The sequence below is a fragment of the Cherax quadricarinatus genome, chromosome 24 (genome assembly GCF_038502225.1).
Source record: "Cherax quadricarinatus isolate ZL_2023a chromosome 24, ASM3850222v1, whole genome shotgun sequence".
NCBI lineage: Eukaryota > Metazoa > Arthropoda > Malacostraca > Decapoda > Parastacidae > Cherax > Cherax quadricarinatus.
This window is the reverse complement of record NC_091315.1, coordinates 11494829-11510325: the sequence shown is the minus strand read 5'-3', so window position 1 is coordinate 11510325 and position 15497 is coordinate 11494829. Positions and strand designations below refer to the sequence as shown.

The 15497-nt window shown below is 36.3% G+C and overlaps 1 protein-coding gene across 4 annotated transcripts in view; it reads right to left on the bottom strand.

Annotated features, from left to right (window-relative positions):
* The window catches only part of LOC128690816 (kelch-like protein 20), a 165852-nt gene that overhangs the window by 26311 nt on the left and 124044 nt on the right, over nt 1-15497 (bottom strand). For all 4 annotated transcript variants that reach the window (XM_070088184.1, XM_053779546.2, XM_053779545.2 and 1 more), the window contains one exon: nt 6311-6489. In XM_070088184.1, the coding sequence (XP_069944285.1) occupies nt 6311-6489 (179 nt within the window). The remainder of the gene's footprint in view (nt 1-6310; nt 6490-15497) is intronic.

Below are 15497 nucleotides of genomic sequence, written 5' to 3'. Positions count from 1 at the left end.
ATATGGAGCAAGTCATGGTCAACTGTATCAAAAGCTTTACGTAAGTCTATGGAGATACCCAGTGGGACTTCTTTTTTCTCTGTTGCAGTGTATATGTGTTCTAGCATGTGTATAATAGCATCATTAGTATTTTTATTAGGCCTGAACCCAAATTGACATGGGTTGAGTAAGTTGTGGGAGATGAGGTAGGAATAGATTTGCTTATGAATTAATTTTTCGAAGATTTTAGAGAGAGGGTGTGAGTTGGATATTGGCCTATAGTTTTTCAAGCCTGTTTGGTCTCCTCCTTTATAGATCGGGGTGACCCTTGCTTTTTTGAGAACTGTAGGGAAGGTAGAGGATTCTATGGATTTGTTAAAGAGTGTTGCAATGATTGGTGATAGTACTTGTGATGCTTTTTTGTATATAAAGGGTGGTAAGGTATTTAAATCTCCTGTCTTGTTTTTTAGTGTATTGATAATAAGGGAGACTTCAGTAGGGTTAGTCGGAGCTAGGAATAGTGTGTTCGGGTAGTTGCCAGTGAGGTAGTCATTGGGTGGGATATCTGAGCTTGGGATTTTATTGGCAAGGTTTTTTCCTATAGTGGAGAAGAAATCATTGAGTCTGTTCGCTGTTTCAGTTGGTGGGAGTTGGGGTTCATCTGGTTTTGTTAATTCAATTTTGCTATTTCATGATATCTTTTTTGTTCCTAGAATTTCTGATAGGGTTTTCCAGGTCTTTTTTATATCACCTCGTAAGTTGGATAATCTGTTCTCATAATACAGTTTTTTAGCCCTTCTTATCAGGCTGGTTAGGATTGACGAGTAACGTTTTGTTTGGTCTCTGGTTATGTGACCCATTCTGTACTGTTTTTCGTATAGGTGCTTTGTATTTATGGATTTGAGGATGCTGGGTGTTAGCCAGGGACTGTTCAGTCTCTTAGCTGTCATCTGTTTAGTTTTTTGTGGGCAATGCTTGTTATAAAGGTATTGGGTCTTTTTTAGAAAATTATTAATACATTCGTCAATATCTGTATAGATTTCTAGCTCAGTGTGCCAGTCAATGTTTGTCACTGCTGCTGTGAAGTTATTAATGGCTGCCTCATTGTGAAGTCTGAAAGTGACTTTAGTAGTGTCTTGGGGTAATTTGCCAAGGTTTGTGATGAGGAAGGTAGGGTAGTGATCTGTGGTATTATCTGTGATTATGCCTGATTTTAATGGGGATATGGTGTTCGTCCAGATGTGGTCAAGTAGGAAAACACTAGTCTCTGTAACTCTTGTAGGTTTTGTTACTGTTGGTAGCAACATGCAGTTACTCATAGAGTTTGTGAATTCAGTAACGTGTGGGTCCTGGTCTTGCAGGAGATTTATACTGAAGTCACCTGAGAGTAGAAAGTGATCTTTGTTCATGCATGCATCAGTTATCATACTTCCTAGGTTGTCACTAAAACGGCTAATGTTTGACTGTGGTACTCTGTAGATGTTTATCACTGTGAGAGGTTTTTGTAGGTATTTGGATTTGAATTTAGCTATTATATATTCCCCATGTTCATCCCTTGTGCAAGTATTAGTGATATATTCTAGTTGGTCTGAGTAGTATATAGCTGTGCCACCCCCTTGTTGATCTGACCTACAGTTGTGTATGGCTGTGTAACCAGGAATGGCATAGACATCTGTAGTATCAGGCTTCAGCCAGGTTTTGGTGAGAGTAATGATGGATATACTGGAATGCAGGGAATTTAGTAATGCTATGAGGTCATCGTAATGTTTACTTAAAGATCTCATATTGTAGTTAAAGACAGTTATGTTGTTGTTGGCTCTGAGAAGTGCATTTGATTGTTCTGCTGTGTAGTAATTACAGTTACTGTTTGATTCATTTAAGTCATTCAGTAAGAGGTTGGTATCATGATCAATGCTTGTTATCATAAGATTTATAGTGAATCTATAGTTAGAATTAAGTATAAGACAAAGTAAATATTCTAAAGCTATAAAATAGCACCTGAGTTATTTTAACAAATGTAAAAAAATTGATCTAAGGTAGTTCTTTATAGCTAAAATAAAGGGGACAATATATAAGGGACTAAAAAAAACTTTGTGGTGAACAAATAAAGTGGTAATCAAATAAATGAGCTAGGGAATATAATGGCAAAAATAGTGAATTTATTACACTTTAGCACCTGAGAATAGCACCTTGATTATTTTAACAATTGTGAATATATAAACTAAGGTTGTTATGTAAAGCTACTTGTTTATTCTGGACCCTATTCGGAAATTGGCATCTTTTGAAATTTGTGTGAAATTGGCAAAATTGCTAAATTCTGACCACTGTTCTGGATAGTTGAATTTATAAATGGGTGGTTTCTTGCACCCATTCGATAGAAACAATGGAGTTCTAGCGAAATATTCATGTTTTTTGTCGACTAGTACAGTGAAATTGGCCGAAAATGGGGCTCAAAGTGGGCAAAATCGCCGATGTGTAAACATTGCCGAGACCGCTAACTTTGCGAGAGCATAATTCCGTAAGTTTTCTATCAAATTTCAAACTTTTGGTGTCTTTATGACCGGGAAAAGATTCTCTATCTTTTCATATGAGAAAATAATTTTTTTTTTTTTTTAAATTTGGCCGACCCTGAGAACGAGTTTCGGAGAGGGCCTGTCGACCCTCAAAGGGTTAAATATGTAATGGTAAACAAAGTTAAATTGGCAGATAGTAATTAAGATATGATATTGATTTGGGAGTAAGATCTGATTTGTTATATATAATAAGTTGAGCAATTTATTGTACTATAAAAAGTAAAAAATAATATGAGGTAGTTGGTAGTAGCTAGCAAAAGATAGTTTTGGGCCTTGAACAATAATGTAATTGAAATATACACTAATTGCACACACAATATAGTCACTAAGATATGAAAATAATCTGAGAGTATGAATTGTCTAATAGCATAAAGTTTGAGCAATTAATATCACTATAGGAATATTATTTGAGGTAGTTGAAACTAGCTAGTGAGGGATGGTTCAAGGTATTGCACAGTAGTGTAGTAGGAACATACACTAGTTTGTTATTTGTAGTTTGAGAGAAAAGGGAAAATTAGGTATGATTATAAGAGAATTTTAACAGTGCTTAAGTAGGAAAGAAAAAGGTAATGCAGATATTATTAAAGAGTAAGTATCCTATTAACAAAAAATAAATTGTGAATTGGGAATCTGGGAAGATAACACAAATTGGGTCGCACAAAGAACTGTGTGGGACACCTGGGATAATGAGGTAGTAAATACTATCTAGGAGGTGATAGTACAGGGATCAGTTCAATAATGGCATAATAACATACACTAACGTAGTAAGGATTTGGTCACTAATATTAGTCAGACTCTGTAATGTTTGCATCATGAAGGAAGTTTGTTAGTTCATTTTCATTTGTAATGTAGTACACACGGCCTACATTAGTTTTTCTTACTAGAATTTGACCATCACGTACAAAGCACTGGTGAATTTTAGCATTATTCTCTCGTTTTAGCTTTCTCACTCTGTACAGGGGGTTCTGTCGTTTTTTTGTGAGACACTCGTTTATGTATATATCTTTTTTTGCTTTGATAGATGAAATTATTAGATCTTTTTTCCTGTCTTGTGTGTGAAATCTTAGCATAACACTTTTTCTACTTTGGTTCCCTAGTAACTGCGATTCTTTTATTTCTGACACTGGTACATTAACATGTAGGTGGTCACGTATGATCTGGAGAGTTGTATCTTTGCAGTTTGTATGGTTTAATTCGCTGGGAAAGAGTGGAGTGTTAATTATTACTGCATCAGATAACTTGTCTTGCTCTGTCTTGTCATCTTGGGTAGCAAAATAATTGTTCAATTGGGTATCCATGTTTGTTTTCCAGTCCTTGACGGCATTATCAATCTTCATGTTTAGGGAAGTGATTTGACCTGTGTGGCTGGCTATGACTGATTGGAAGGTCTTGCCAAAATCAGTCATGCCAGATGATGTTAGCTGTTGTTCAAGGTTGTTGATCTTGTTCTCAAGGTGAAGTAACTTAGATTCATGGTTTGTTATTGTTGCATGAAGAGACATATTTTCAGCATGAAGGTTCGAGTCAACAGTTCGAGTCAATAGTGAAAAGCAATGTCTGAACTTTTGTAGAAAGATAACTAGTGAGTGTGTTTGATGGAATCAATTTGTTTCTAGTTTGGATCACTCTACTTTACTGGGAAATAACTGATGAGCTAAGAAAATTGTTCAAACATTCCACTATACTTTAACTGAATTACCAAAATGTTGTAATAATATCATATGAGGAAGGAATAACTACAAGGGACCCGACCAGCCATCCTCAAGTGTCTGAAGCAATGTGTTAGTTCAGCACTACTGAACAATACACTACTACTAACCAAATCTGCAAAGAGAATTTCACAACATTGTGAAAGAGACCTGAAGGTCATATATCCATCACTCCCATCTATGAATCACACCCATCTATAATATAAAAATTTCACCATAATATAAAAGCAATAAATTGTATAAGAAGTACAGTTCAACATACACAATCTTTAATTAGATCTATTTATCTACTAATGAGTTATGTGTAATGCAGCCTCTCCTTACTTAGCAATGTACGTTTACAGATGACTCAGACTTACGACAGGCTCTCTGAACAGTATGCATACCTAAATAATGTATATTAGAACTGATTTCCTCTATTCTGTTTATTACAATATACAGTATGTTGCTGTATAAGCATTTAAAAATACAGCGGTGCCTCGTTTTTTGTAGTTCTCGGGAATCATAGATTTTGGAAATCATAGGGATATTTTCGTATAAACATGGGCTCGCTAATCATAGGTTGACTCGCGAATAGTAGTTTGTCCGGGATGCATACGCACGGTGTGAGCTGGGGCAGCCTCCCTACCCAGCCAGTCTGGCATTGTTTACCAGTGAGCAAAGGTCCCCTCATGTGCTCCTACGAAATATTTCATAATATTCCACTCATTTTAGTGCTTGCAAGTACTAAATAAGCTACCATGGCTCCAAAGAAATCTCCTAGTGCCAAGCCTGTGGTAAAGAAGGTGAGAAATACGATTGAATTTAAGAAAAACATCACTGAAGGAGTGAATGGAGACAAATGGTTTTTAATACTTAACGTGCTGTTGGAGTGTGAGCAAAGTAACATTTATGAAGGGGTTCAGGGAAACCGGCAGGCCGGACTTGAGTCCTGGAGATGGGAAGTACAGTGCCTGCACTCTGAAGGAGGGGTGTTAATGTTGCAGTTTAAAAACTGTAGTGTAAAGCACCCTTCTGGCAAGACAGTGATGGAGTGAATGATGGTGAAAGTTTTTCTTTTTCGGGCCACCCTGCCTTGGTGGGAATCGGCCAGTGTGATAATAAAAAAAAAATAATCACTGAACAATATGAAAGTGGCACAAGTGGAAAGATTTATGGAGAAACATCACCCTGACAAGGTTGTTGCAAGCCATGTTGGCAACATGTACAGTGACAAAGTCTTGGGCTATTTTAGGGAAGTGTTAGAGACACCAGAAACAGAGCTCTCTCCACAGTTATTTTGTGAGACAGGACTCCAGTGACTCTCAAGGTGGTCCTAGTGGCATTAAGAAACAGAGAAGAGAAACAACCCCAGAAAAGCAATTGGTACCTGAGGTGTTGCTGGAAGGGGATTCCCCTTCCAAACTGTAAACAATCCAATCTCTCTCCTCCTCCAGTCTCCCATACACTAAGAAGAATCTCCAATAAAGGTAAGTGTTATGCTGTTAATGTTTCATTCATCATTTCCCATTGTATTGTTTATGTACTACATCTATATTTCATGTAAAAAAAATTTTTGTTTTAATACTTCTGAGTGTCAGGAACGGATTAATTGTATTTACATTATTTCTTATGGGGAAAATTGATTAAAAAATCGTAGATTTCGATAATGGTAGCAACTCCTGGAACGGATTAACTACGAAAAACGAGGGACCACTGTATACCAGAATGTTATAAATGGTGCAAAGGTGACATTAAAACAATATCAAATATGGCTGACACAAACCCACTACCATTATAGTATGGGCCATATGTTAGGTTGTGTGAAGCCATCAGTAACAGCCTGGCTGATCAGGCCTTGATCCACCAGGAGGCCTGATTTGGGACCAGACCACAAAGGCAGTGACACCAAGAGACATCCTCTGGGTAACATATTGTAAAGCTTGTCAAAAAAACCTGCCAAAAGTGTAATGTGTTTAGTGAAAAAAAAATGTGTTTAGGAGTGTGTGCTCATAGTGTTACATGCATGATACTATGAGATTAAAATTTATAACAATTTAGCAAAATTACCAAAAGCTGATTTTCATATTTCTCATGTGACTTTCCACCAGCAAAGTAGAGGACTCCATCAAGGAATGCAGCTGCTGCCCCATGGACAGGTGCTGGTAAGTCACATAATTGATGCCAGGTGTTAGTAAGTACCCTGTAGCACTCACACGAAGCAAGAAATGTGCTGTTTGTCTGACCACCTGTAATGAAATAACCTTATGTAAAAATGCTTAATAACAATAAGATGCCAGACTCTGTTTATTCAGCTCAAGAAAGTAATACCTAATGGGCCTTGAATGATTTATAAAAAGCACTTGGCACTGTAGAATAAAATATCTTGCTGTTGAAGCTAGAGCATTATGGTATTTAAAGGCATGCTTTCATTTATACAAGTCCTGCTTTGCTGACAGACATCAACTTGATACTACCTCATTAACACAAACTCTCAAAATAAGGGTGCCTCAGGGTAATATCCTTGGCCCACAAGTATTCCTCATCTACATAAAATGACCTCTTGAATGCCTCCCAGGAACTTACACCAGTTCTGTTTATAGATGACACAACATTTCATATCTAGCTCAAATCTTATTGTCTTCAACAACATAGTGAATGAGGAGCATGTAAAGATTTCTATCTGCATGGTAACCAATAAACTTACTCATAATACTGACAAGACCCTCTATACAGTGGACCCTCTGCTTACGATATTAATCTGTTCCTGAGAGCTCATCGTTAGATGAAATTATCGTTAAGGAATTTATTTTCTGCATAAGAAATAATGGAAATCCAATTAATCCATTCCAGACAGCTAAAAGTATTAAAAAAAAAAATTTCATGAAATATACATTTCCCTACAAAGAAAACAATGAGACATGCACAATAACTATATAAATCAATGTTAAAATGACACTTACCTTTATTGAAGAGTACTGACGAGTGATGAGACACTGTTTTTCTTGAACACTCTGGGATTTTCAGAGTGATACATGAGTAAAGGCTTCACTTTGCAATCCCCACTAGCATTACAACAAAACATGAGAGTTAGCCTGTCTTTCATAGGCTTGTGCCCTGGGAGTGGCTTTTCCTCCTGAGTAATGTAGGTCCTGTTAGGCATTTTCTTCCAGAACAGGCCTGTTTCATCACAACTGAACACTTCTTGGGGTTGGAATTTTTCAGCTTCGCCATGCCTTATCACACTGTGTATGCCACTACAATTCTTAACCCTTTGACTGTTTCAGGCCCCTTTCTGAAACTGTCATTCTATGTCGCTCAATTTTTGAAAAAAAAAAAATTATTTTTTCTTATGAAATGATAGAGAATCTTTTCCCGATGGTAATGACACCAAAAGTTCGAAATTTGGTCGAAAACTCATGGAATTATGCTCCCGCGAAGTTAGCGGTCTCGGCGACATATGCGTATCGGCGATTTCGCCGACTTTGAGCCCTATTTTCTGCCAATTCCATTGTTCCAATTGACCAAACTCATAGCTATTTCTTTAGAACTCCATTATATCTATCAGCTGAGTACAAGAAACCTCCCATTTACTAATTTGGACTTCCCAATATGGTGGTCAGAAATTGGCAATTTGGCCAATTTCACACAAACTAAAAAAAATGCCAATTTCAAAATAGGGTCCAGAATAAACAAGGTAGACATTCGTGGCACTAAAATAACATATGCTCTGTTCATTAGTCACATCTCTAGGCCCCTCTTTTATTATTATTGCTTTCTATTTTGATTTTTTATTCATACAAAAAAATACAAAATTTACTGTTATGCAGACTACTGCATTATTGTAAAAATGATATAAATAATATCAGTGCACTAGTGAAAGAATATTAGACTCCCCAGTTGATGTGTATTGGACGTGTGGTGTGATTTATTTACTCCTGAACATTGGTAAAAATCGAACATTTCCGCTACTTTGAGCTCAGTTTCAAGGTCGTTTTCATCGTCAAAGTAATGAAAATCATCTCTATTTCTGTAATATGTTTTCCATTTTATCACCTAAGACCATGAAAACGCGAATACAACGATAAATACTATACGAAAATACACCTCAAAGTCGGCGTTTTATTCCAAAAAAACGATCAGAGTTTTTTTTTCTCATTACGAAATGTGTGCTGCAGGATTTTTTTTGTGGTGCACACTGACCACACAGACCCATTCTCTCACATGTGGGCCTACCAGCTTTCTCCTGCTTGATTTGAAGCCTCTAGAATTATTGAGTATACATACGTCAGAGACATTGGCTCGTAAGACGTATTTATACGTCGAAAACAGTCAAAGGGTTAAATCTCTCAAACCAACCTTTGCTGGCCTTAAATTCCCCAATATGAGCACTAGTTAGAGGCATTTTTTCCTGTTCAAGCACAATATACAATGAAACTGAAACAATTTTAAGTCTAAAATAAATGATCAAATAGTTGAGCACTCTTAACCCTTTGACTGTTTTGGTCATATATATACATCTTACGAGCCACTGTGTTTGACATATATACAGGTCTCACTCAACATTCACGTTTTCAACTTTCACAGGCTTCACACATTCGCGAATTCCCAACCGCCAAATTCCCAGCCGCCAAATCATATTTAAGTTTCCCACCACCTGCGAGTCCCTACTACCCTCCCTCCGACCCCCGCAACTGGCAGCCAGCCCTCCCACCACTCAGTGTGGTGAGTGTTTTGTTTGTTCATTATTTGCTATTAAACTACAGTATAAATAATGTAAACCCATTCATGACTGCATATTGGAATGGCTATTCGGACAGGTATTAGACAGTGACATCATGTGTTTACTCTTGAACACTGCAAAGAATTAAACATTTCTGCTACAGCTAATAATAACAATAGTAATAATAATAATAATAATAATAATAATAATAAATATGATATAATTGAAGAAGGAAATTGTACAAAAATACGAGGGAGTGGTTGACACATCGTCAGTGTGACTTTGTTTATGCTGGAGTGAACATTAGTCTCCCTGCTCTTCCAAACATTTCACAATAATTCATTGTGTTTGGTGCTTGTAGATTGAGTGTGACTGGAGTGGTAGAGGCAGTGATTGAGGCAATGGTATTTAATAACATACATGTTAATAATAATACATGTTATTAATAATATGTACTATTATTATTTATAACATATATGTTATTAAATACATACATGTTAATAATAATACATGTTATTAATAATAACATGTACTATTATTATTTATAACATATATGTTATTAAATACCACTGCCTCAACCGCTGAATTATTGTGAAATGTTTGGAAGAGCAGGGAGACTAATGTTCACTCCAGCATAAACAAAGTCACACTGACGATGTGTCAACCACTCCCTCGTATTTTTGTACAATTTCCTTCTTCAATTATATCATATTTATTATTATTATTATTATTATTATTATTATTATTATTATTATTATTATTATTATTACTATTGTTATTATTAGCAATAGCAGAAATGTTCGATTCTTTGCTGTGTTCAAGAATAAACACATGATGTCACCATCTAATACCTTTCCTAATAGCCATTCCAATATGCAGTCATGAATGGGTTTACATTATTTATTCTGTAGTTTAATAGCAAATAATGAACAAACAAAACATTCACCACACTGAGTGGTGGGAGGGCTGGCTGCCAGTTGCGGGGGTCGGAGGGAGGGTAGTAGGGACTCACAGTGGTTGAGGAAGTGGTGGAGTCTGTGGTATTTAATAACATACATGTTATAAAAATACATGTTATTAAATAACATACATTATTAAAGCATAACATGTATATATTTAGTACAATCTACGACATTTTCATGTATTTTATGATTATTCATGGTTCAACAAGTTAAGGAAGCAGTATTGTAATATATTTCCCTACAATATATTGGGGCACCAAGCATTGACGGTTTTTCAACATTCGTGAGGCTCTTGATCCCCCTAACCCTCGCGAATGTTGAGGGAGACCTGTATACTCAAAAATTCTAGCAGCTTCAAATCAAGCAGGAGAAAGCTGGTAGGCCCACATGTGAGAGAATGGACCTGTGTGGTCAGTGTGCACTGTATAAAAAAAATCCTGCAGCACGCAGTGCATAATGAGAAAAAAAAAAAACTCTTGACCGTTTTTTTGGATTAAAACGCTGACTTTGTGGTGTATTTTCGTATAGTATTTATGGCTGTATTCTCGCTTTCTTGGTCTCATTTGATAGAATGGAAAACATATCATAGAAATAGATTGATTTTATATGAAAAGAACCTTGAAATGGAGCTCAAAGTAGGGGAAATGTTTGATTTTTGCCGACGTTCAAAAGTAAACAAATGATGTCATTGTCCAATAAATGTCCAACAAGCCATTCTAATATGCAGTCATGAATGGACTGACATTATTTATACAATTATTACAATATTGCAGTAGCCTGCATAACAGTAAATCTTCTATTTTTTGTTTGAATAAAAATTTGAAATAGAAAGCAAGAGGGGTCTGGAGACGTGACTTATGAACAAAGAAAATGTTATTTTAGAGCCAGGAATGTCTGCATTGCTCATTCTGGACCCCATTTTGAAATTAGAATATTTTTTAATTTTCATGAAATTGGCCAAATTGCAAATTTTTGACCACGTTATTGGGTAGTTGAAATCGGTACATGGGCAGTGTCTTGTACTCAATCAATAGAGCAAATGGAGTTCTAAAGAAATAGCTATGAGTTTGGTCGACTGGAACAATGAAATTAGCCAAAAATAGGGCTCAAAGTGGGCGAAATCGCCAATTCGTAAATATTGCCGAGGTCGCTAACTTCGCGAGAGCATAATTCCATAAGTTTTCCATCAAGTTTCGTGTTTTTGGTGTCATTACCATTGGGAAAAGATTCTCTATCATTTCATAAGATTTTTTTTTTTTTTTTTTTTTTTTCAAAAATTCTTCAATACCTTAGAAGACACCTCAGGATTTGGGGTTTCAACAGTCAAGGGGTTAAATATTTAGGCGTTTTTTTGAGCAACTTTTGAGTAACTGGTAGGTATTAAGTAAAGTGTTTGTCTGGTTAATTTTGGGTAATGAGGTTATTTCTAATAAGGCCTTAAACTGATTTGCAGGCAGGGGCCGTTTAATGTGCTCTGGTAATGAATAATTCCAGATCTTTGGGCCCTTTATGTGCATAGCATTTTTGCATAGGGAGAGATGGACACAAGGAATATTGAAGAGTGATTTGTGCCTGAGTGATCTGTTGTAGTTATCAAGTAGTTTGAGAGGAGGGTTAATATTTGAGTGTAATGTTCTGTGTGGCACAATAGTAAGTGTGGATGTTTTGTATACTAAGCAAGTTAAGGCTCTTAAAAAGTGGTGAAGTGTGCTGTCTAGTGCAGGCGTTGGTAATCAATCGCACTGCAGCTTTTTGTTGGGTTATTAAAGGTTTAAGGTGATTTGCTGTGGTTGAGCCCCATGCACAATACTATAGGTGAGAGAGTGGTAAAGAGCAAGAAGAGCCATTTGGGGTACATAGTACTGTATCTTTGAAAGGATGCCTACTGTTTTGGAGACTTTCTTGGATATTTGCTGTATGTGGGTCTGGAATTTGAGACTGTAGTCAAGGTGGAGACCAAGAAATTTGCCCTCTGTGTCTTGAAATGGGTGAACCATTCATCAATAAGTTTAGCTGTACATTTGAAGCTGTTTCCAAACAACATGAAGTATGTTTTGTCTATACTGAGAGTAAGTTTGTTGGTAATCATCCACGTAGATATTTTTAGTAGTTCGTCATTTACAGTGTCTGTTAGTATGGTTGGGTTTGGGTGAGAGAAGACATAAGTAGTGACATCTGCAAATAAAACGGGTTTAAGGAGTTTAGATGCATTTGGGAGGTCGTTGGTGTAAATGAGAAAGAGGAGTGGGCCATGGACACTTACCTGTGGGACTCCAACAAGAACAGGTTGTGTAGTGGAGTTAGCTCCATTAGTGTATACATACTAGTTTCTATTGCTAAGATAAGATTTTTAGGTAATTGAGAGAGTGTCCTCTGACCCCGTAATGTTCAAGTTTGTGAATTAATTTCTTGAATATTTTAGATAGTAGGGGCAAGTTTGATATAGGCCTATAGTTGTTCAATTCAGTTGGATCACCTCCTTTGAGGATCTTTTGTTTCATAAAAACATAAGATGACAGGTAAATCTTGCTACCACTACTTACACCCAGTATTCACTACACATGGAACTGTGCATGTACAAGTATTTATATACACACTCATCTGGATTTCCTTTTAATTTCTTAATAGTTTTTGTCCTTGTGGTCCTTTCTTTTAATTTTGTGTGGAAGTGAGTGAGAATTCTTCCTCTGCAAGCAATGCATGTTGTAAAGGGCAGCTAAACTGTTGGGAGCAAGGGGACAGGTGGCCAATAATGGCATCTGTAGTGGACTGAGAAAAGATTATTTTGCCATGATTGTAACAATAATAATTCTAGAACCAAAGGACTTTGTTCATGGCTTCCAAACCTATTGACCCATTGGATCCTGTTACATATTTCCAAAGTTCATTAAATCGAAGGTTTACTGTGGCAAAATGAAAAGGAAGGAAATTCTAAAATTGCTGAACTCATATTTTTTTTTTTATTATATGCCAGTCGTCTCCCACCAAGGCTGGGTGACCCAAAATAAGAAGCACTTTCAACATCATTCACACCATCACTGTCTTTGCAGAGGCATGCAAGATACAGAAGGATTTTGTTTCGTAAATACAGTGGAACCTCAGCTTACAAATTTAATCCATTCCGTGGACTTATTCGTATCCTGATTTGTTCGTATGCTGGGTCAATTTTCCTCATTTAAATTAATTGAAATACAATTAATTCATTCCAACTGAATTCTTGCTCACGAGGCAAAAATAACTATAACATCAGCTCTGCGGCTTATTTTTCTGTCACAATTCATCTAATATGACATAATAAACAATATAAATGACACAGAAACCTGATATACACTCTAGGATATACACTCTGAAGGAAGGGTGTTAATGTTGCAGTTTAAAAACTGTAGTGTAAAGCACCCTTCTGGCAAGACAGTGATGGAGTGAATGATGGTGAAAGTTTTTCTTTTTCGGGCCACCCTGCCTTGGTGGGAATCGGCCAGTGTGATAATAAAAAAAAAAAAAATAAATGAATAAAATGTCATTATGTGGACAGCAGAGGGAGGAGGATTGTGGTCACGAGAGTGGTCACGCATTCTCACTAAGAAAACGTCAGAGATGTTGTTATAAGAGAAAATGGAGTTTATGAAGCTAACTGAATCAGATCTGGTGTAAATATGACATTTACATACCTTGGAGAAGAAATGCAGAGCGGCATATCCTGTCAGGAGTTCACACTTTTCTTAAAAACTGCTATGTACAATTTTTATGTTTATCTCACAACACTATGTATCTCCTGTAAGCTGTTTCTCCATCAACCATGTCAACAGCAGCTTTTCCATCTTTTCACTGACAGAGGTCCGCTGCTTAGAAATTACTGTAATTTTGCTGGCGCTATAGCCTTTATAGACTCTTTCTGCTTTAGTATTGTACATATTGTACATATATTGTACTTGCCAAGTCCTTAACCCTTTGAGGGTCGACAGGCCCTCTCCGAGACTCGTTCTCAGGGTCGGCCAAATTTAAAAAAAAAAAAAAAATAATTTTTTCTTATGAAAAGATAGAGAATCTTTTCCCGATCATAATGACACCAAAAATATGAAATTTGATGGAAAACTTACGGAATTATGCTCTCGCAAAGTTAGCGGTCTCGGCGATGTTTACGCATCGGCAATTTTGCCCATTTTGAGACCCATTTTCGGCCAGTTCCACTGAACTAGTCGACAAAAAACATGAATATTTCGCTAGAACTCCATTTTTTCTATTGAATGAGTGCAAGAAACCACCCATTTACCAATTTCAACTATCCAGTACAGTGGTCAGAATTTAGCAATTTTGCCAATTTCACACAAATTTCAAAAGATGCCAATTTCCGAATAGGGTCCAGAACAAACAAGAAATACATTCCTGGCACTAAAATGACATTTCCTCTGTTCATTAGTCACGTCTCAAGGCCCCTCTTACATTCTTTTGCTTTCCACTTTGAATTTTTATTCTCACAAAAAATAGAAGATTTACTGTTATGCAGACTACTGCATTAGTGTAGAAAATGGTATGAATCATATTGGCGCACTGGCAAAGGAATATTAGACTCACCAGTTGACGTGTATTGGACGCTTGGCATGATTTGTTTACATTTGAACTTTAGTAAAAAATCGAACATTTCTGCTACTTTGAGCTCAATTTCAAGGTACTTTTCATTGTAAAACCAGTCAAAATCATCTCAATTTCTATGATATGCCTTCCATTCTATAAAATGAGACCAAGAAAACTAAAATACAACAATAAATACCATACGAAAATACAGTGCAAAGTCGCTGTTTTATTCCAAAAAAATGGTCAAAGTTTTTTTTTTTCTCATTATGCACTGTGTGCTGCAATATTTTTTTATACCATGCACACTGACCACATAGACCCATTCTTTCATATGGAGGCCTACCAGCTCTCTCCCACTAGATTTGAGGGCGCTAGAATTTGCTCGTTCCAGTACGCCAAAAACCCTGGGTCGTAAGCCGTACTAGTATGTCCGAAACCCTCAAAGGGTTAACCCTCATACCTAGTCTGTGCATATCAATGATTTCTTGCTTTAATTCCATGCAAATCATCCTCTTTTTCTTCTTGGCACTGTCCTTTGCACTTGCTCTCTTATAGGACCCATGGTTAGAAGAAAGAAATCTGTCAAATTAACTGCATGAAACGTAAGGAAATAACGAAAATTCCTTGCACCGTGAGGATAGCTCCGTAAGCACATGTGCACTGGTGAGCACCGTGGTGGTATTGTCAAATTAAATTATACGCAGTACGTACATAGTATTATTATTATAATTATTATTATTGTATTATTTATGTATTATTATTATTTATGTATTACATTATTATTATTATATAGTATTATATTGTTATTATTATATTATACATTATTATTATGTATTATTATCATCATTATTAGTACTTATATATTATTATAATAATTATTTTTATTATTCTTCTTTCTTTCAATGCACCAGCCATATCCCACTGAGGTGGGGTGGCCCAAAAGGAAAAACGAAAGTTTTGCCTTTTAAATTTAGTAATATATACAGGAGAAGGGGTTACT